At 46.3% G+C, this 23,899-nt stretch overlaps 1 protein-coding gene across 1 annotated transcript in view; it reads left to right on the top strand.

Moving 5' to 3' along the window:
- The window catches only part of PTPRQ (protein tyrosine phosphatase receptor type Q), a 1,423,303-nt gene that overhangs the window by 119,110 nt on the left and 1,280,294 nt on the right, over nucleotides 1-23,899 (top strand). The window contains exon 4 of the mRNA XM_069227528.1: nucleotides 1,787-2,071. Coding sequence (XP_069083629.1) covers nucleotides 1,787-2,071 — 285 coding nt within the window. The remainder of the gene's footprint in view (nucleotides 1-1,786; nucleotides 2,072-23,899) is intronic.

Genomic DNA, 23,899 nt, shown 5'->3' with positions numbered 1-23,899 from the left:
CAGGGGGATTCCAGCTCCAGGGGCCCCTCTCAGCACAGTACCATGCATGGCCTGAGAGCTTCTGAGTGAGCCCGGAGGGGGACCACTCCATGTCTTTTTAGGGGGGCCCTCAAGATTTGCTAAGACATTAACGGCTCATTCACTCAACTTACACATTTTCCCTCTCACTCCTGCAGTCACACAATTTGAAGGGTCCACACTAACTACTGCTCTGGCTAGTACTGGCACGTTTCTTTTCTGGCCCAATTTTTACACTCATACTGTGACTGATGCAGCAGGGCCACAACTTAGCTAATCACCTTGTGACTTTGCTTGTTTGAGAGCGAGGACAGATGATCAAGCAGCAAGTCCCATAATCAGATACAGTGGGGGTCATTTTGAGTTTGGTGGATGGAAAACTCCATCTGCCAGACTCCAGACCGGATGGCTGCCTACATGGCGACCTCCCCGCCAAAGTTATTAAGGGTTTCCCTCTAGGTTGGCGGGCAGAAACCTAAGTTTCCACCTGCTGGCATACTGGGAAACAGGCTACAGCATTGTCACCAGCTCGTAATCGAGTGGACGGCAATGCTGTAGCTAGCAGGGTTGCAGACAGTGAACACTATGATGGTGCTGGGCAGGGGGGCCCCTGCACCCCCCTGCCCCTATTCTCCACCAGCCTTTTCATGGTGGTGTTACTCCCATGAAAAAGGCTGGGAGAGAACGAGGTTGTAATCCCCAGAGCAGTGCTGCTTGCAGCGCTGCCCTGCGGATAAGGATCTCCGACACTGCCAGACCGCACGTGGATCTGGCAGTTCCCTAACAGTACAGACCGTCACAGCGAGTGTGGCGGTCATAAGACTGAGTTTTTGAGCGTTTTCATGAGGCCCTAAAATTAGTTTAGTTGTCTGCCATTCTAAGAGAATTGGGGTGAGTAATGCTAGGTTCTTGAATGTGAACAGATACTCAGAATGGGGTACTGGGTTAGGCTTTATTTCTTAGAGCTACTTCTAGCGTGCTGGTAAGCTTCCACTATATCCTAAGCTACTTTTTGGAGGCCCCTGCTCTTAAACATAATTTTGCTCAGGTCTAATTGGTTGGGCTGGACCTCTAAGTGTAAGTTTGCTAAAATAGCATTCTGAAGTGAAATGCACACGACCAACCCATTAAAAATAGCATGATAGCCCACTGGTGAGGGCTAACCTGGCTTCCAAAAACCCTCTACTCGGCTCTAGGCTGAAGCTGTAGGCATGCGCCTTTATTGCGTTAGAGGGCCTTTAATGTTCGTCTGTTCTCCTTCGTGCTGTTTTGCTGCTTCTTTGTAGCAACCAACATTCCAAAATTCTACTACATGTTACACCTGGTTGGAGAAAACCTTTAATATGTAATGTTTAGCACTGTGTAGTTTGTTAAAATGCAATATGCTATTTTGGGCTAACACTCTGATTTGAAGTGTGACCGATTGGGTTAATCCTTTAAATTGGAATGCCACTAGTAAAATTGCTCTTGAAATCTGAGAGATTGAGATTGCCTTTTAAAATGTAAAACATCTACGCCTCCTACTGTAATACTAACGTGTGCGAACTGCACTCGTGTGCTCTTCGTCACAAGTGGTGGAGCCACGTAGTCATGTGACACATCTGATGTAATCTACGCCTGGAGTGAACATGCCTTGAAAATGTGACTTCATGATTTGTCGAGCACCTTCTACAATTCAATCTTTTTTAGATGTAGTCTTATATATTTTGTCACACCATTTTTAAGTGTTCTATGCTACTGATTTAAAATGTTGTACTATTTCTTCCAGTTCCTTCTCCACCTGAAAATTTTACTTTCGAGGTGCAGGAAGTCACAGAGACGGAAGTTTCCTTCATTTGGAGTGATTTGAAGTCCTGGCTTGGATCAACGTTTGAGCCTGCAATTATGTACCGTTCCAAACAGACAAATGCATATTTTGAGACATTGTCCCCAGATACTACACGAAAGAAAATAGTACACCTGTCTCCCGGTCATCGCTATAGCTTTTTATTGTGTGCGAGAAACCCCAGCGGGACACAGATTAATTTAAGCCCCGTTGTCAGTCTGGAAACAAGTAAGTTAAACATATCTTTTCTTACACTGATACGGACATCATATAAACGTTCATCAGTTCTGACTGTTGACATCTGTACACGTGTTAACATATTATGTCGAATATTAATATTTAGAGTGTATTTGGTCTAAAAGGCTGTCAAAGATTTTCTGAAAGTAAGCTGGACTTCAAAATAGGGCCAGGCTTGGTTTCCATTGGCTATGTGAATAGAACCCAGTGAAGAAGACTGGATCAGCCATTTAATTCCAGCGTAGAGAGAGCCTTAGTAGTGGCACTAACCTTATTTATTCAAAATAGTAATGGACAGAGTTGGACTATTTTGCTTATGCAGGGTCATCCTCCATCTTTTTGCCTCCTGCCTCCTATTTTTTCTGACCTGTTGCTGTTGGCTTTTGAACTCTGAGCACTTTACCACTGCTAACCAGTGCTAAAGTGCATATGCTGTCTGTGTAAATTGTATGTAATTGGTTTATCCATGATTGGCATATTTGTTTTACTGTTAAGTCCCTAGTAAAGTGCACTAGAGGTGCCAAGGCCTGTAAATCAAATGTTACTAGTGGGCCTGCAGCACTGGTTGTGCCACCCACACAAGTAACCCGGTAATCATGTCTCAGACCTGCCACCGCAGTGTCTGTGTGTGTACTTTTACACTATAAATTCGACTTGGCAAGTGTACCCACTTGCCAGGCCTAAACCTTCCCTTTTCTTACATGTAAGGCACCCCTAAGGTAGGCAGGGTGCAGTGTATGGATAAGGTAGGACATATAGTAATGTGGTTTATATGTCCTGACAGTGAAATACTGCCAAGTTCGTTTTTCACTGTTGCAAGACCTGTCTCTCTCGTAGGATAATATGGGGGCTACCTTTAAATATGTTTAAAGTGTAGATTCCCCTAGAGAGTAGATGGACATGTGGAGTTTGGGGTCCCTGAACTCACAATTTAAAAATACATCTTTTAATAAAGTTGATTTTAAGATTGTGCGTTTGAAAATGCCACTTTTAGAAAGTGAGCATTTTCTTGCTTAAACCATTCTGTGACTTTGCCTTGTTTGTGGATTCCCTGTCTGGGTCAGTTTGACAGTTGGGTTGTTTTTCACTTCGCACTAGACAGTGGCACAAAGGGAGCTGGGGTGTAACCTGCATTTCCTGATTAGCCATCTCTGCTAGGAGGGAGGGGTGGAGTGGTCACTCTCATCTGAAAGGACTGTGCCTGCCTCTGACAATGCAGGCTCCAACCCCCTGGTGTGTGCCTGAGGCCTTGCCTGGGCAAGGCAGGATTTCACAAGTAGGTGTGAGTCCCCTTTGAAGAAAGGTGACTTCAAAGACTAAAATGGGTATAAGAAGGGCACCCAAATCTACAGACTTTAGAAACACTTCTGGAACCAAGAGGAACCTCTGCCTGGAGAAGAGCTGATAGCTGGGGAAGAAGTGCTGCCCTGCCTGTGACTGTGCTTTGTGGAGCTTTCCTGCAGTGCTGCTTCTGCCAGAGTAAGAGGGCAAAGACTGGACTTTGTGTGCCTTCCATCTTGTGAAGAAATCTCCAAGGGCTTGAGTTAAAGCTTGCCTCCTGTTGTTTGAAGTCTCAGGGACAGCAAAGACTTCTCTCTGCCAGCACCTGGAGTCTCTGGAGAGACTCCTGCCCCGACAAGTGGTGCCCTATCCAGTCCCTGGGCCCTTCAAAGGAAAGCTGGTGGAATCCAAGGAAATCGACTTCGGACGACTTCGGACCGACGCCGCTGCTGAATCCAGTAACGCCGCCTGCACCTGACGCCGTGACCTTCGCTGGAACGCAACGCTCCTCGCAGGCCAGACGCCGCAACAGCCCCGCTGAAGTCCGCGACTCCGTAGAAGTCGCCGCACCACGTCGTGACCGACGCCGCTCGAAGTGCACGGATTCAACGTTTCGCACAGACGCCGCGATTACCGACTTCGCGCATCGGCCTGTTTTCACTCTTCACCAAAGGTACTGTACTTGGGGGTCTACACGACTCCGTGTCTGGCGCCGCTGGTGTCGGCTTGTTGGGAACGACTCCGTCACGACGCCGTGTTAACATCTCATTGAAGCATTTTTGTTTCTAAGCGCTATTTTTGAGTTTAATCTTTAAAAATTCATAACTTGACTTGTGTATGTCGGATGTTTGTCGTTTTGGTCTTGTTTTGTTTAGATAAATATTTCCTATTTTTCTAAACCGGTGTTGTGTCATTTTGTAGTGTTTTCATTAAGTTACTGTGTGTGTTGGTACAAATACTTTACACCTAGCACTCTGAAGTTAAGCCTACTGCTCTGCCAAGCTACCAAGGGGGTAAGCAGGGGTTAGCTGAGGGTGATTCTCTTTTACCCTGACTAGAGTGAGGGTCCTTGCTTGAACAGGGGGTAACCTGACTGTCAACCAAAGACCCCATTTTTAACATTGGTGATCAGCGGTTGGGATTTGGACTTGTATTTGTACTTGACATACAGTAATTAAGTGTACTCTAATATTTTTAGTGCAGACCACTACGTGACCACATACCACTTGTTTGGTGATCTTTTGCTTTTTCTCTAAAGGACTCCTTTTTGTTCTACTTCCATGATTTTGCTGATCCCTTGACGGATTCTTTTTACTTCATTGGGAACTTATTTTCTGCCTTTCGAACTTTGCACTTGTGACGCTTATGTCTCAATCTGGAGATGCAACAGCTGGAGCTGTGTTTGAAATAGAGAAACTGAAGGAGTACTCAGTTGCTCAATTGAAACAGTTCCTTAAAGATCTTGACTGTCCCACTGAGAGCTCCACCAGGGAGGGGGAGCTGCAAAAGGCACAGAGGGCCTGGGAGACAGTCAAGGAGGCTGGAGGGCACACAGAGGAGGAGAATGTGGGTGTGGAAGTGCAGAGGATATACAGTGGTGTAGTGGAGGTACCTGTTACGCCTGGGGGGAGGGTCCCCAGGAGGGGTAGCAGGGTGTCATCCAAGGGTCTGACTCCTGAAGAGTTACAGGACACACAGGCAGAGATGGCTCACCGGTTGAGGTTCAAGGAGTTGAGGTTGTAAAGGGAGAAGGAGTTGGAAGAAAGGAGGAGGGACGTAGAGATCAAAAAAAGGATTTGGGATTATGAGCTCAAAATGAAGGAGCTGGAAGTCATAAGGGCTGAGTCCAGCTGGAATGGTGGCAGCAACAATTTTATATCTAGTGCTGCTGAAGAAGTGCACATGTCCAGAGATGTGGTGCCCTACTTGAAGGAGGGAGTTAACAAACACCAGGAGGTTCAGGGGTATGAGGTAGCTCCAGTGATGCATAGGGTCCCTGAGGTGGATTGGGGAACTGGTATGGGGAGTCATATTCCTACTGGTGGGAGGGACACTCTACCGACTCTAGGTGAGAGTGACAGGGAGAGGGGTTCCCCCCAGGTAGAAGTCCTGGTTATGGAGTGTGAAGACATCCCAGAAGAGTGTGGGTTGAGTGTCAGGGACAGTCAGGTACTGTCTCACCAGTCTCAGGAGGGTGATGTGGGGTGCTTTTTCAAAGCAGAGTCACTGGATGGTTGGGTGAAGGGTACTTTGGTTAATTCATGTGAGGGGCTCAGTGATGTAATTGCTGGAGAGTATATGTCTAGTCCTTATTTTCCAGAGCTATGCCAACACCAGGTGGAGTGTGAGTTCTCTGACCCCAAGGAGCTTACAATCGAGGCAGACTTCTGGGTGAGTACCAGAGAGTCTGAAGAGGCATTTGGGGGTGCTCCTGAGAGAAGTGGTCTAGGTAGTTCCCAACCAGGTGAGGTAGGGAAGGATTGTAGTGTCCCAGGTAGGTCCCATTGTAGTGGGATGGGTGAGGGACCCCCATGTCCAGTCTCAGAGGAGAGGGAATGGGGATGGGTTGAGGCCCAAGGTGCCAGAGATCCGGTCCCAAGTCCTGGAGGGTTCCATGAGGGAACACCAGGAGGGGAGCCTAGCCTGTACCATAGGGCCATCTGTTGAGGGAGACCCCACAGTGTCAGGAGAACTTGGGGGGGCAGCTGTAGCCAGCGTCCCACCAGTTCAGGTGTCTGGCAGTACCACTCCTAGTGAGGGGGTACAGAAGTACAGACAGAGGGTTGAGAGGGGGTTGCGGACCCCAGTGGAGAACCTGGAGGGTCAGGGGTCAGCTCTGAGAGCAGAGCCCCCCAGGAATGACCTTGGGGAGACCATTTCTGGGTTGGGGGGAATCCAGACTCTGTCAGATGGGCAGAGTTCAGGAGACCTGCGCCATCCAGACTTTTGTGTGGCCCTTGGGGACGGTGTGTCCCTTAAGGGGGGTAAGTGTGCCCCCCTGGAAGTCCTGGTGTGCCAGGCAATGGTTCAACCCCAGGGTGGTGACTCTGAGTTGAATGATCAGGTTCAGGGGGTAAACTCTCACCTGATGGGGTTTAGGAGTGCTCCCAAGAAAGTCCTGGTGCGCCAGGCAGTGGTTCAACCGCAGGGTGGTGACTCTGGGTTGGAAGACCAGGTTCAGAGGGTAAACTCTGACCTGGTGGGGGGTAGGTATGCCTCCCAGAAGGTCCTGGGTTACCAGGCGGTGGTCCAGTCTATGGCTACAGACCCTGGATTGGAAGGTCAGGTTCAGGGTGCCCCCCCCTGACCTGGAGTAAGGGGCTACTGCTAACAGTGCCCCTACCATGTTGTCTTCTGGGGGGCCACTCCTAGTTGGGGGGTGCAGGACCCCAGAAGAGAGGACAGGGGGAGGGAAGCATCACCCCTGGCCCTGGTACAACCTGAAGGTACAGACCCCAGGTTGGAGGACCAGTTGCAGGTTAACATCCCTGCACTGGTGGGAGAATTTTGCAGGACTGCTTCTACAAGCATCCTGACAATTTTGTACTCTGGGGGTGCCGCTCCGAGACTGAGGGTAGAGAGCCCCAGAGGGGAGGACCAGGGTCAGGTTGTCATCCCTGACTTGGTGGAAGGGAGAGTGGTCAAAGGGTGCCAGGCACCTGGGGCTACTGCCCTCCACTCTCCACAGTGGTAGGAGAGGCCTGAGGTCGGGCTTTCATCCCTGACAGTTGTCAGGGGTCACTGTGGCTTGCTGTCCTGGTAGACAGAGTTGCTCCTGGGGGGGGGGGGACGAGAGTCACACCCCAGGGGTGGAGTGGGCACACCACTGTGTTGGCCCTGGTGGTACTATCTGCCCATTGGGATACATCTGTGAGCAAAGTAAAGTTAGGTGCTGCACAGATGGTGTCTACTGATGTGGAGAAGGGTTCCCCATGGGTTAGCTTAGTGGACCCTGAGAGTATGGACAGAGGGATCCAACTGGAGTCAGGAAGGCGTAGAACTGGAACATGCCCCTGCTGTTGTGGGCCTGGGTCCTTGTTCTTTCGCCCCAATCAGGGAAGTACATCAAGGTATTGATTGTTCTCCCCTGGCTTTAGGCTGGTAGGGGGTCGTGTTGGACTTTTTTGCTTATGCAGGGTCATCCTCAATCTTTTTGCCTCCCGCCTCCTATTTTTTCTGACCTGTTGCTGTTGGCTTTTGAACTCTGAGAACTTTACCACTGCTAACCAGTGCTAAAGTGCATATGCTGGCTGTGTAAATTGTATGTAATTGGTTTATCCATGATTGGCATATTTGTTTTACTGTTAAGTCCCTAGTAAAGTGCACTAGAGGTGCCCAGGGCCTGAAATCAAATGTTACTAGTGGGCTTGCAGCACTGGTTGTGCCACCCACACAAGTAACCCGGTAATCATGTCTCAGACCTGCCACTGCAGTGTCTGTGTGTGTACTTTTACACTATAAATTCGACTTGGCAAGTGTACCCACTTGCCAAGCCTAAACCTTCCCTTTTCTTACATGTAAGGCACCCCTAAGGTAGGCCCTAGGTAGCCCCAAGGGCAGGGTGCAGTGTATGGATAAGGTAGGACATATAGCAATGTGGTTTATATGTCCTGACAGTGAAATACTGCCAAGTTCGTTTTTCACTGTTGCAAGACCTGTCTCTTTTATAGGATTATATGGGGGCTACCTTTAAATATGATTAAAGTGTAGATTCCCCTAGAGAGTAGATGGACATGTGGAGTTTGGGGTCCCTGAACTCACAATTTAAAAATACATCTTTTAATAAAGTTGATTTTAAGATTGTGCGTTTGAAAATGCCACTTTTAGAAAGTGAGCATTTTCTTGCTTAAACCATTCTGTGACTCTGCCTTGTTTGTGGATTCCCTGTCTGGGTCAGTTTGACAGTTGGGTTGTTTTTCACTTCGCACTAGACAGTGACACAGAGGGAGCTGGGGTGTAACCTGCATTTCCTGATTAGCCATCTCTGCTAGGAGGGAGGGGTGGAGTGGTCACTCTCATCTGAAAGGACTGTGCCTGCCTCTGACAATGCAGGCTCCAACCCCCTGGTGTGTGTCTGAGGCCTTGCCTGGGCAAGGCAGGATTTCACAAGTAGGTCTGAGTCCCCTTTGAAGAAAGGTGACTTCAAAGACTAAAATGTGTATAAGAAGGGCACCCAAATCTACAGACTTTAGAAACACTTCTGGAACCAAGAGGAACCTCTGCCTGGAGAAGAGCTGATAGCTGGGGAAGAAGTGCTGCCCTGCCTGTGACTGTGCTTTATGGAGCTTTCCTGCAGTGCTGCTTCTGCCAGAGTAAGAGGGCAAAGACTGGACTTTGTGTGCCTTCCATCTTGTGAAGAAATCTCCAAGGGCTTGAGTTAGAGCTTGCCTCCTGTTGTTTGAAGTCTCAGGGACAGCAAAGACTTCTCTCTGCCAGCACCTGGAGTCTCTGGAGAGACTCCAACCCCGACAAGTGGTGCCCTATCCAGTCCCTGGGCCCTTGAAAGGAAAGCTGGTGGAATCCAAGGATATCGACTTCGGACGACTTCGGACCGAAGCCGCTGCTGAATCCAGTAGCGTCGCCTGCACCTGACGCCGTGACCTTTGCTGGAACGCGACGCTCCTTGTAGGCCCGACACCGCAGCAGCCCCGCTGAAGTCCGCGTCTCCGTGGAAGTCGCCGCACCACGTCTTGACTGACGCCGCTCGAAGTGCACGGATTCAACATTTCACACAGACGCCGCGATTCCCGACTTCGCGCATCGCCTTGTTTTCACTCTTCACCAAAGGTACTGTACTTGGGGGTCTACACGACTCCGTGCCCGGTGCCGCTGGTGTCGGCTTGTTGGGAACGACTCCGTCACGACGCCGTGTTAACATCTCATCGAAGCATTTTTGTTTCTAAGCGCTATATTTGAGTTTAATCTTTAAAAATTCATAACTTGACTTGTGTATGTCGTATTTTTGTCGTTTTGGTCTTGTTCTGTTTAGATAAATATTTCCTATTTTTCTAAACCGGTGTTGTGTCATTTTGTAGTGTTTTCATTAAATTACTGTGTGTGTTGGTACGAATACTTTACACCTAGCACTCTGAAGTTAAGCCTACTGCTCTGCCAAGCTACCAAGTGGGTAAGCAGGGGTTAGCTGAGGGTGATTCTCTTTTACCCTGACTAGAGTGAGTGTCCTTGCTTGAACAGGGGGTAACCTGACTGTCAACCAAAGACCCCACTTCTAACAGACAGAAATACATACTATACAGGTTTTGGGTCATTACTTTTTTCAATTAGTCTCTTCAACTCTCATTCACGTTTTGCTACAGCCCTCCAACGCATACAGCAGCAGGCAATGGGTCAGCCCACTTTAGGCATTGGGAGTGAATGAGTGCATTTTCCTATTTACATGTGAAGATCCACCTTACAAGAAGTGCACTACTGTGCCTGGGTTGATAAAACAATACCTTACTTTGCCAATGTTTTTTTCTTCCCATAAATTATCCTTTTTGTATTTGTTAGTCATCATTGAGTGTTTAAAATTCAGGTTATAGTTATTTAAAGCCAATAGAAAATTTTCCTTATAGAAATAAGAATCAAATTTTCCTGCGATGTGCATTAAAAACTATTTCTATACCTGTTCTAGGCACACCTGCCTACCAGGAAGCACCCAGACTGTTCTATCAGGATTATATGTTAGTTATTCTTTAATTCAATTTTTTGCCAGCATATGACTGTTACTTTTAGGCAGTGTGATGGCAAGTTTTGCATCTATTTCTCCTTTAGCCTTATCTGGCTTATGCTTGTCATTTAAAAATGTAAGCACGGCATCAGCTTGCCAAAATGAAACCTATTTGCCATTGCTTGTTGTAGGATAGGCTCTTTCCAGTAGAGACAATTATTATTGCAGCACACTCAAAATGTGACCTTTCCTCATCCTTGCCACTGAGGGGTCAATAGGTAGCATAAACTGTCACCATGCAACATTGTAAAGGCGTGTGACAAGCTAGTGCACCCATTCAAAGATCAGAAACTCAAGATACTTCTTAACAATAGGGACACATTTTGGATATCTTCAAATTCCAGACTGCATTGATCGGTTGATGCACCGCAGAAATTATCCCTTTAAAATTTGGCGTATCGCAGGGCTCTTCACTAGGCCCAACCCTATTCAATGTCTATATGGCTCCTTTGGCACCCACTGTCGAGCTTCGCAGTTTCAAGATCATCTCATATTTAGATGATACACAGCTGATCCTCGAGAGTGATAAACAGACTACAGGCACACAAAAGGCCTTTTAGAATTGCTTAGGCTGGGTATTGGAGTGACTCTCGCAAGACCAAAATTCTACTAAAACCATGGCGATTTACTTCCAGCTAACTCCAACTGAGTTCATGGCTCTGTGGTCATTTTAGCACCTGGATGCTACTAAAAGCAGCTGTGCACTTTACAAATGACATAAATCATTCATTCTTTCATTCAGTCAGTCTCACAATATGGTAGCATGTTACCTGTTCTCAAGGTCAACCTTGCACTAAAAGAACCTATAAAAGAGACCGTTTATAGAGCTATGATAGAATTTGTGGAGAGAGGCATCAATTCCCACTATTCAGAATGCTATTGGAGTATAATATACTGGAGTTGCCTAAAGCTGGGGGAGTGACTGGAACTTCAACACTGCAGAATAATTTTGTGATAGGGTGTTGTAAAATGGGTCCCATCCATTTAATGTGACCGGATGTTTGACTTCTATTTCTGATCACCTGGTTTTGGACTTTTTATTGTTTGCAAGTTTCACTACATGAGCCTCACCCATAGTAATCACATGGTAAATGGGCTGCGTCTGTTTCCTGCCAGTGTCCAACTTTTAAGAGAAGGCCACTGTGATGCAAAAAGGGTAAGGGGCACCTGGCTGGTTACGCATGAAGACGTGCACATGCATGTGAGCTGTGCATATCAGACTACTGTCATGGTCAGTTATCAGGCAGGTAGTCTGGTGTAGTGGGGACTCTGCATGGTTAAATGTTGACCTGGGATTAACTTTATAGTGTTAGTGGGCACTCACAGCTAAAGTCAGTATGATTTACTGTTTTGTCTGCAGTGACACTTTATTATTCACATGGGGGAAATCTTCCTTCTACTTCAGTTAAACTTCACTCAGGCCTACAAAGTACTGTGAGGTATGAAACTGAGGTGGAAAGCGTGCACCCAGACCATTTATGGTCTCAAGACCATACCTGTATATTTCATGGGTCATCCAGAATTGTCATATTTCTCTGGCTCAGCGCAAGATCATGGCCAAGGCCTTTTGTTACCCTGCTGGGCCAAGTTAATTACATTCCTACACAGAAGAAGGAACAAAGACCTCTCCACGCAAAAAGAGCAATTAACAGTGCTTTCCTCAGCACCTGAGGAGGAAGGGGTGGGGAAGAAAACCTGAAGCTGTTAATTAGCTGCCAGATTGTAATAGGGCTAGCGGCTGCCCAGACCCACTGATAAAGGAGGGAGCCCAGACAACTGGAGCCAAGACAGAGGGGGCTCTTCTTTGATGTTTTGCAAGGAAAGGCTCTGCAGTGATAAAAGTGAGTGGCGGAGATGTGACCAGTGACTTCTGGATAGTGCAGTCTTGGTATATGCCAGCATACTGTGCTGGAGGGTTGGGACGGGGTGAAGAGGTCCCAACCCTCCAGCACCTAGAACCTTCCACTCCAATTTAAAAGCACTTTACACAAGAGGGAGAGAGAGAGTGTGTTTTTTGTGTTTTTCACTGGAACTGTGATAGCAGCAGAAGCCATTGACAACTGGAAAGAGAAATCCATCAATGCCCTAAATAACTAAGGATTCTGCCCCAGTTGACCCCAGGACCAGTGGGTCTCTACAAGGCCCAGAGAGGCTGGCCCCCTTATGTTGCTTGAGGACCAGTTGGGGGAAAGATCTGGACATCTGCACCAAAAGGAGAAGGAGAGCACCAGAGGCAAAGACCAGGAGAAAAGCTGGTGCACAGATCCAGTGGAACCAACTCCCTGCAAAGAACCACACTTGAGGCTAGGGGGCCTGCAGGATCAGCTTCTGGTGGCTGAAGCTCACCATCAGGATTAAAATAAATATATGATCTATACAATTAGCCCATTGGGACACAAGATATCCCCATTTGAAGCTCTGTGACATTTGACCTTTTCAAGGGGAGTACATGGGGCTCCACCACTGCTTTCGGCAAATACCCCCGGTGTGGGCCAGGTGGTAAGGTCGGGGAGGTTCTCCCTAATGGTGTGAAGGGGCCATGCATGAGGCCCCCTCCCTGTTTCTACTTTTTCCCCTTGGGCCCCCACCTCCCTGGGAGTTGATGGAAAGTGAAGTGGAGTGCCATTGCACCCCCCAACTTAGAAGAAAAGGGCCCAAGACCCAATCACAGGGCCCTTAATGCCAGAAAGAGGAGGGGGATGCCACTTCACTCCCCAAGAAGGAATGGAGGTGTCCAAGTCCCCATCTCTGGGCCCGAACAAGCCAAGAGTCTGTGTGACACAGTCCAGGCACCACATAAAGGAGCAGGAAGGGGAGAGCAGCACTGCTGGTACTTGCAGCAGCGAAAGAGAATGATGGACACGTGGGTAGCTGGTTGTGGCAGCTGGGGGCAGGCTCCCAAGCTGCCTCAATAAAGGCAGCCATGCATGATACCTGGGTTGGACTGGGCACCCTTAATAAATAAAAAAGATAAAGTAGGAAAGCAAGTCATACGAGGCTGTACAGCACAGCAAAAGAATGGAGCAGCAAGTCATATGGGGCTGTACAGCACAGCAAAATAATGCAGCAAGAGCCACTCATTAAAGGTTCATGCTTCCATGATGGAGTCCCCCATAAGTCCCTGCAGGGCTTGAAATTGACAACGTTTCTGGCTGTTTTGTGGTGTGAGCCCCACCAATTAGCAAAAGAGTGGAGTGCAGCAGCTCTTCCCCTAAGGTAACCTGAAGATTTTTTAAAGATGACACTAACTTCACAGAGTCCCTAAATGATGACCCCCTAGTTTTCTCATTCAAGGTTCAAGCATTCTCAAGGCTGGAGGTTTTGTTTTACAGCTGGGAGTGCAGCACCCTCTAGGAACTGGTCCTATGGCTGCAATTGTACAAAAAATATACCAATACATGATATTAATAATTTATGTTCACAGTGGTTTTGATCAACGTCAAAACTCTAGGAATGCATTTACACCTCATTATTAATGAATATAGTTAAAGGTAGATGATGTTTAACTTGTTGTTTGCTTGGCTTTTAAGTGGTACACTTTTGATAAAACCAATAGGTTTGCTTTCTGTGCAATGTGATGACCCCTTGACAAAGCCTGTAGGCTTACCTCATATAAATTGATACCTTCTATATTGTGATGTGTTTTCATGTATATGTTGGGGGCGGGGGTACTGTGTTTTGGGGGAGTCATGAGCCATTAGGGATCAAATGTGATTTAACAGTTTTTGGGGGGTCATGAGCCTTTAGGGGTCAAATGTGATTTCACAATGTCATCTATTTTCAATCTGCCCTATGTATATATTTGTAAATTAATGTGTAGTATTTATTTCCATGTATGTACAAAATGTACTTTTCTTTTTTCTAAAGCAAATGCACTGACTGGACAGTCATTTATTGAGTGTCATTATTGTGTGTAAGAGAATGATGATTACCTCCCTCACCATGTCCCCAGAGTAGGCCTTGAACTGCTCTGCTTCGCTGCCCTGAGGGAGTCAATTGCTACAGTGGGGTGCTTGGTTCCCAATAAGAGAAGATTGTGAACCTATGACTTGCGCAGGCCTTGTATCCAGCCCAACTAATAACCCATTTCCTACACAGGGTACATATATTACAGAGATGGCGATAGAGACTCTGGGCCCTATTACGAGTCTGGTGGTCTGAAGACTGTTAGATTTGTGGTGGAGGTCAGACACATTATGACCCTGGCAGTCGGTCCCCCAAAAGATCGCTGTCTCCACCAGGATTTTTGAACTCAACAGAATGATGGTGGTCATGGTTGTAATCAGCCACAGTTGCGCTGAAGTCAGTGCCGCCATGCTGGTTACAACCATGTTCTCTGCCAGCCTTTTCATGGCCTTTGAGTAGGCATGAAAAGGCTGATGGTGAACAAGTGCTGGGGCCCACACGGGGGCTCCTGCACTGCCCACAACATTATCTTGGGCAGTGAAGGAGCCTCCCAGCACTGTCAGAATGCACTGTCAGAATGCGCATTGTCTGCTTAGCAGAGAGTACGTGTTCTGAGAGTGCTAGGGGGACCCCCTGTGCAAGCGCATTGGAATCAGCTCTATGTGGATCCAAATCCAATGCCACTGAATGTTTTCCACTGGGCTGACCAGCAGAAACCTTGTTCCCGCCAGTCAGCCCAGTGGAAAACTTGTAATGGGGCAGGTGGGAGCCCGTCAGCACTGTGGCGATCTCTACATTGGGAGTTTGGCAGTCAGGTTTTTCTGACCACCAAACTCGTAATCACCCCTCTGTAATTAAACATTATTAAAAGTGATGGATAGAATTAAGCTAACATAATATACTTATCTTGAATAAAATGTATTGTTACATTCATTTTCAATTGGAAAAAGGTTATTAAATATTTTGTATTTATATAAAAAATATATTATTTTTATATTTTCAACATTAAATTATATGTATATCCATCTATTTCAATTAATTAAATTTATTGTAAATTTTTGATTTTAAGTTCCTAAATCCATTGATTTCTGTGGGATAGAGTTGAAGAACCTGTGGTTGGCCATCTGTTGTGCTGGACTTACTCCAGCTAAAGTACTTTACTATAATTTTCCACCCTTTATTGGCTTTAGTATATTTAGATGAGCAGTTTCTGAACTGCAATAGTTTACTGTTTGGTGGGTCAGTTGACGTGCCTCCCTGACCATCTCTTAACACTTCCTTTTTCCTCCTTATTCCCTCCCCCCTTTAGTAGTTAGTGTTTGCCATTTTCCACCCACTCCCCTCTGTCTCTTCCACATTTACTCCTAAAACGTATACTTTTGTGTGCAAAGAGTCCTCAATCACGGTGGAAATCTCAGCACAGAAAAAGATAGGAGAGACAGAGGTGTAAACTCTGCAAGTGGGTTTGTAAATAGCATTATCTAGTTTGTATTGTAGTACTGCAAAACGTATTACAAAACAGAGTTTATAAACAGGCCCCTATATTCAGCTACATTTAATCTCATTTGTCTTGCATAGATGTATCTATATATAGACAAAATATAGTAATCAATATGAATTAATGTATTAAGCAGGGGATTTGTTTAGCACACAAAATGCTCAAAAAGAGGTGTCCAGGCACGTCCCAGCCATACCGATTTATAATATGCGTTTTTAACTCCTTTCTTTAATTAGAAAAGTTAGATTGGGCTTGAAGGGAGGTGGGTTGTCATTCCACGCCTTAAAAACAGGCAATTATCAATCACCATGTCTAGTTTATTTTGTATCCTGTTTTTTTGACCAGGTATTGAGGCTAAGGGCCTCATTACGAGTTTGGTAGTCAGACCAATAGACTGCCATAGTGGCGGCTGCTAAAAGACTGCCATGTTGGCGGTCTCATAGACCTCCGTATTACGAGTTACACAGGCATAAGCTCCAAAAGTCAGTCAAAAACCGACCCCACCAGGACTCTGGAGGGCGTGAAATAGGCAGTCCAACCTTCGGCACAGCCAGCCCGTCGACTAACCACAGACCGTATTACAAGTCAAAATTTGAAATGGCCATCCTGCCATTGCAGTCCGAACCGCAGCGGTCGGTGGTCACCATAGTAATACACTACACCACATTGGATGCCTTTGAAAACACAGCTGACACACATTCACACACTCAACACATCTGCAAAGCACACTATAAAACACACCCCTACACAATCCTTTGCACCTACGCCACGCACAGCAAGACATAGCTTACTAAAAGAAAATCCAAACAATAAATTAGGCACCCCTCCAACTTTCACAACCACATATCCCACAACCTCAACACACACCCATCACATCCAGTTGCACCTCCCCACTCTATACACTACCCATCACCTGTTCAGCACGAAGCACCCATCAATATAGGTATTTGTCCAACACTACCATGTCACATCAGAAAAATCCCTGTTTCACAGATGACAAGTTAAGAGTCATGGTGGATGAAATCATTAGAATAGAGTCACAATTATTCGGAGTCCAAGCCCAGCAAACTACTATTGCAAGGAAAATGGAAATGTGGCAAAGTATAGTCAACAGAGTGAATTATGTAGGCACCTCCCTATTCACGACGCACGACATCAGGACGAGGTGGATCGACCTTAGTGGGAAGGTCCTTTCCATGGCATCCAAGAACCAGCTTGAGGTACTGAAGACTGGCGGCGGTCCCCCATCTCCCACCCTAGAGCTCATATCATGAGAGGAGAATGTCTTGGCCATCCTGATGGCTTGATAGGAATACCTGGGGGAGTGGAGTTGGATAATCATAACACCAAAATATCACCACAATGTTTTGCCTAGCATGCTCACTGCTCACTTTTTGCCACCTTCACTGTCACCCCACTCACCAGCCCAGTCACCACCTGTCAAAAGACCACTGTCTGCGATCTCATATAGGAACTAGACTCACCTGGGGGAACCACATCTCTGTATACTGTGTGTAGCACAGGGAATGACAGCACTACAATGCCCAGCAGGCACTGTTCTACTATTACAAAAACCAGAACAGTGTACCACGCTCAAAATTACCTTGTTCTGCAAATCCCTAGTGAACTGTACTCACCTGAGAGGAGGACAGTGGTACAGAGTGTGGGAGTAGGGCAGGCACTGATAGGAATGCCAAGGCCAGGGGGCAACAGTAATGTTACCAGCCCCCCCAAGCCAGCACAGTGTACCCTACTGCAAAACACCCTTCTCCCTCTGCTCACCCATGGAACTGTACACACCTTAGAGGACCACAACTGTGCAGTGTGTGTGGTACAGGGAGTGTAATGGCTAGAACTCATAGGAGGATCCCTTACTCTCACTCCAATCAACAGTCCACTGTATACCTGCAAAAATGCAATTTCTTGGGAATTCACAAATGAAGAGCACACACCTGGGGGAATTACATCAAACAACTGCATTTAGTACAGGGAGTCACATGACTGCTAATGACAAGAGGCTCTGTCTAACCAATTCAATGACCCAGCCAACTCTTCACATGTTCAAATATCCTTGTTGGTATGCTTGCAAGAAGTCTACTAACTTCAGAGGATTAACAATGTAAACTGTGTGTTGTATTTTGAGTAACATCACTGTAAATCCCAGGAGGGCCAGGCCATGCAACCTCAAGCACTAGGCCAGTGTCCATATAAAATTGTGCCACTGTCCATGAACTCACTTAAGAAGATAAAACACCTGGGAGGGACAAGGATACAAGTCATGGTAAAGCCTGTGATGTGGCAACACACACAGATCCATCTTGAGCAGCTAAGCCAATATGAAAATAGTGTGGACAGGAAGGACAGCTAAAAATATTTGGAAAGAACATCTAAGACAGATTTAAGACCTCAAGATGTGTCATCTGAATGGCATTGGCAGCAGTCAAATCCACAACGTGCTAACCAAAGGATGACAACTATCACATATCATCCAATGTTCTGCAACTGCCTGCACAACAGACAACCTTGTCTCAAGATGACCCAAACAACATCCTGCCCAGCCACTGTTTTGCCTGCACTGCTGGCAAGATATGAGTTTATGACCATCCCTCCAACAGCCCGAAATTTCAGGCACGCTGAGGCTAGTTTACGGAAATAGAATTGGTATGTAACTCTAATGTCAAGGCAATACAAATGATAATATGTGCACCTGTCACTTAAGGCAAATCAGCAAATCCAATGTGGACATGGCCCTAGCCCAGTGTCACTGTCAACTATTAGAGGTAGATGTCACAATACAACCTGTAACATTGTATCTCTCACATCAACAGGTCGAGCAACCACTGCAAATACTGAATCCAATGAAGAAACTGCCATTACCCACATGGATGAAGCCCTCAGTGAGTGCCCCATTTCTGGACTGATGGATGTTGAGGATAGTTCTCGCACATCTGGGCAACCTGGTCAGACAACACCAGTGAGCCTCAGCCTGACCACATCGACTCCTCCCGGCCCAATGGTCTCTCATTTCAGGCAGCCAATTGACCCCAGACCTGTGTCCCAGGAATCCCGAGGACAGTCCCAAACATCTTGTGCCCCCCAGTCCAGGTTCCTGAGTCACAGCCAGCCAACTCTGACAATGAAGGACCTGGAACCAGTGGAAGGGGGCAGGCATCACAAAGGGGGCAGGCACGTGGGGTTGGCGTATGTGGGATAGATGGTATGGCCCAGTGGCAGGATGCTCCTGGTGATGGCCCTGGCCAGGACACTATCACCAGGCCTTGGAAGCCTATCAACATTCCCAAGGCATGATGGGAGAGGTACGAACAGAACTCAGGGAAGTCAAGGAACTGCAGAGGACTTCCATCTGGAAATGTGTGAACTGTGGCAGGTTGACAATACCAACATGGCCTCCCTAACAGGGGTGCTGAGGGACATCAACACTACCCTGAGCTAAGATCGACAACAACACTCCTCCCCTTCCTTTAGCACATTTACACCTTGCCCTTCATCAGTGCCAGGCACTGAAAGGGAGGCCCTACCAGGAGAAACACCTGTCTTAGACACCCCTGCCTCTGTATTTACTGAACCCTCTCACAAGCACGGACGCCCCCAGCACTCCAGGAGCTCCGAATGACAAGACACCAACCACTGCTAGCAAGTGACCACTTCCTGATGTCACTCCTTCAGGTGCCACAGATTCATTCTATTGACTGTTCCCTAACCACCTTAAATTTTCCATGGTAATAGGACACTGGACTTAGGACTTCAAATGTTGTGGCCTCTTCTCCATTGATTACATACACCAGGACTGATTCCTTCACCTTACGTCTTGTTTTACACTACCACTATCATTTTATGTATATGTGTAAATAAACACACAGATCACTAAAACACTGCCTACTACCTCATCTTTTAACTTTCTGAAATGCAATGGTAATCACATGTGAAGCACATGAGTAAGACATAAGAAGGTAATGGAAGGAGGGAGATGTTCCAGGTAGTGTCATGTCAAGGATGGCTAGCAATACAATGCCACAAGTGTCTGGTCACACCAATTATTTTATTGCAGTGTACTATACAGAGGCTGTTAAAATGTCTGGACAATCATAGCCAAGAATGTCTGAGTCATAATGAGTCAGGCCGGAAATCCCAAAGTACTGTCCCACTGAGCACACAGGAAAGGGCTTTGTCAGACCTTTCCCCGTAGATTAGACTTACAGAGTAGTGGATGTTCTCACCAGCTTGTGCCTTTTCACATACCCAAACCAGGTCTGCCAACTTAACATATGCCATGTCACACACAGAGGGCAGTATAGCTTTCCCTGACCCTAGGTCCTTCCTATTACAATGAGCAAGCATCTGGTGGAATGTCACAAACCTGTGTCAGTGTTGTGGCACAGGCACGCTGGGCTGCATTGAGGAAACACATTGACAGCCACAAAAAATCTTACATTATTATTGTTGCCACAGTATGAAGGTAGAATGCATGGAATGCACAGGATGATGTTGCAAGGCCACATGATCACACATAAGAACATTGGACAAACACACCACAGCAAAGAAGTGTATTGTATATGTCAGATTCCTACCCACTCTGTGTCCAGGCTGCTTGGGCACAGGACTCATACACCCCAAAACTGTGATCAACATTACCTGGATCAATCCATGTTCATGTCACATGTCAGACCAGCAACAGCTACCTGTCACTGGCACAACTCTGAAATGCGCACATGAAGATGGCATGGTGATGACACCTGAATGAAGGAATAAAATACAAAGAGTTTGGGCAGGTAATGGCATATGTATGACCCAATTATCATTTCAAACTTCAGTTGATCCACTGACAATGTAATGAGACTGAGCCAAACAAAGCATATTATCAAGGTAGTCACATGGTAAAGTCTGACTTAGCTAGCAAACCTTACCTGTATAATGCATAGAATGAGATGCCCTGTCTCTTAGAAAAACAGATACCTTACTCAACATATCCTTACACCTACAGTTCCCCAAACAGTCACAGTAATCACATAACATAATATACTTACATTCAAGTGAAGTAGTGATTGATAAGATCTCCCTGCATGCCTCCACCTTCATCCTCATCACTGTCATCCTCACTTGGCATTTCAGGAGCCCCCCCCCCCCCCTCATCTGGAATATATTGGGTACTCCTCCTCAGGGCAATGTTTTGTAGCATGCAGCAGGCCACAATGATCTTGCATACTTTTCCGATTGAGTAGAGGTGGCCTCCACCAGTCTTGTCTATAAAACTACATTGGGCTTTCAGGAGCCCAAACACCTGCTCCATGATATGCTGTGTCCTTCCATGAGCCTCATTGAAGTGAACTCCCCCTGGCGTAGTTGGGTTGCTCACCGGTGTCAACAACCATGGACGGTTTGGGTGTACAGAGTTACCTGTAGGGAATGCGACATATGGGTAACCAGGAGTTCCAAGCGTCACCTCTCTAGCAACAGACATTGCATATAAACAAACAGAACATATGTGACTTACCAACAAACCAGGCCCTCTCTGGGTACAGTTGTGTCATAAGTTTTGGAATAGCACTGTTCTGCATGATGAAGGCCTCATGGACTGAGCCCAGATAATGGACACAGACCTGGGAAATGTAGGGGTCCACCAAAAAACAACTTGGACATTGATGGAATGGAAGTTCTTCCTGGTCCGATAGACTTGTTCATTGTTATGCGGTGGAGCCAAGGCCACATGTGTACCATCAATGGGTCCCACAACATGTGGGATGTGTGCCAATTATAGAAGTCAGCCTTCATGTGAGCAAAATCCTCATGTTTAGGAAACTTCTCTAATTGTTCTCACAATTTGGGCACTGCGGTATTTATGTTTTTTCCACCTATTTTTGGTACTACTATTTGCAAATTTTATTTTCAGTGATTTTTGCCCATTTCAAAGTAACTAATTTAATGTCTTTTCTTTTTCCCGCTTTCTTTTTTCCCTTCTTCTATGTTTCCTCTTTTTTCTCCTCCCATTTTCCCTCTTTGTTTCTCCCTCCTTATTTTCTCTCCCTTTATTTCATTTTTATGTCTAGTGCCCTCAGGCTTATTACTATTTTAGTCCTGATGATGATCCTAGTATTGTTAAAAGGATCGAAACATTGTTGACTCTGACACCTTGACCCATGCAAATTGCTCTTTACATGTATAAGGGCTATGTTGTGTCTTTGTTGAATTGTGATCATATGTATTTATTTTTGTCACAAATTTACCTGCGTCTGTTCTTAATGAACATGTTTTGCCACTTACATTTCTTTGTGCAATTTAATTGTTAATAAAATATATCTTGTGTTGATTGGACTGTGCATATGGGTATGATTGTTCTCCTGTGTGTGTGTGTGTATATATATATATATATATATATATATACATATATGTATATATATGTTTAAATACATATGTGTATATATATATATATATATATATATATATATATATATATATATAATATATATATTAATCTCTTAAATAGGGACCATTGCTTCTTTAATAAATAAGAGGCTCATTACGAGTTTGGTGGTCCCAACACAAGACCACCAAACTCGGGGGTAGGATGCCACTACCATGGCAGTGGTGCCCCCTCCATATTTACAAGGTTTCTGCCAGCCTGACCTGGCTGACTGGCAGAAAACTTGAAACAGAGCTTTCCCCCCCTGTCACACCGGCAGGAACAGTGCTACGAAATAGCACAGAGGGGGCCGAACAGCACCCTACGAATGTGCACTGTCTACAAAGCAGACAGTGTCCATTCTGATAGTGCTGGGCAGGGGGGTCCTGCAAGGGTGGGCAGTGCATGGGCCCCCTTGTGGCCCCCCGCACTTGTTCTCTGACAGCCTTTTCATGGTGGGGGAACCGCCATGAAAAGGCTGGCGGAGAACAAGGTAGTAATCTGCAGGGCAGCGCTGAGTTTAGTGCCGCCCTAGCTGATTACAACCAGGACCGCTGTCACTCCATCTGGATCCTAGCAGAGACGGCGGCCTGTTGGTCGGTCTAGCCACCAAACTCGCAATGTGGTGGTTGGACCGCTACAGCCGCAGCGGTCCGACCACCACCATGAGGCTGCCAGTCTTGTAACCACCAGCCTCGTAATGAGGCCCTAAGTGCAATGCTTTGTAGTAAAGGCAAAACACTTTGCAGAGACTAGCCTTGGCAATGGTTAACCAGTGTAATTGACTCATGATTATATATTGATCTGCTCCTCCTTAGCCCTAGAATGATCCGTGCTGCAGCATTTTGTACCAGCTGTACTTTGTGCATATGGAAAGTAGGAAGGTTGGCCCACCAGCAACAAGTTGCAGTAGTCCAGCCATGATGTTATGAGGGCTTGATTTCCAGGTGTTAGAAATTGGGTTACTGGTTGATTGGGGTGTGAGCACTGATGAAGTAGCAATCACAACCTTTGTCAGGATGAGGCACAAGCCAACTCTAAATTAACCTGTGCTCAACCCCCTGGCAGCTCGGCACAGAGTAGTCTGGCTTACCTTAGAAGTAATCGGTAAAGTATTTGTGCAATACTTCAAACAGTAATAACCACAGAAAAAAGACCCAACCCCAAGTTAGGAAAATAGAACTTTCTTTAATGAATAACACAAGACCAAAATGGCAAAAAATCCAATTAGTAGAATCAGAGATATAAAATGTTAAAGATTTAAATAAAAATAGCACTACAAAGCACCAACTGTTGATATCTGGTTGCACCGAACCGGGAGAAAGTTACAAATTTAGGTTGACTGTGATGGAGCGTGGGCCAACTACAGGGACCCAGATAGGCCCTCTGAATAAAGTACCTTAAATCCTCGTTTCCGCAGCATTGCATGAGTCCGTGTCGATGATGGGTCACACAGCCGAAGTGATGAATCAGTTCCAAGATGCTGGGAGGCTGTGATACAGAGGCTGGCATTGTCATTGAGCATGCCGTTGATGTGAGATGCAAGGGTCTGCACTGAGGTTGAGTTATGCAGTCAGGGTGATGCTATAATTCTGAAGAGCTGCTATGCGGGTCTTTGTGATGCTATGAATCCATGCAGCACAGGAAATGAGTCAATCTTGCTTGGGGGTGCACTGCGCCGCTGGAGACTGGCGTCAGTTTTGCTGGATTCACAGAGTCTGGCAAAGCACTTTAAAGCCAATTACATGTGTCCAGGACTGGGTTGGTACCACTTGGCATGTTAGACTCACAGATGGCAGAGTCCTGGTGCAGATGCAAAGTTATTGGAAGCTTGTGAGGAAACATTAAGCTTCAGATGAGGAGGCCAGTCAACTAGCCCTTGGAGTCACTCTGGGTTCAAGAGATGCAGGTCCAGTTCTCACCCATGTAGGAGGGCAGCAGTTAGCAGGCCAGCACAGCAGGGCTGCTGTTCCTTCAGAGGAGCAG

Source organism: Pleurodeles waltl, chromosome 4_1 (genome assembly GCF_031143425.1).
Source record: "Pleurodeles waltl isolate 20211129_DDA chromosome 4_1, aPleWal1.hap1.20221129, whole genome shotgun sequence".
NCBI lineage: Eukaryota > Metazoa > Chordata > Amphibia > Caudata > Salamandridae > Pleurodeles > Pleurodeles waltl.
This window is presented reverse-complemented; position numbering and strand designations above follow the sequence as displayed.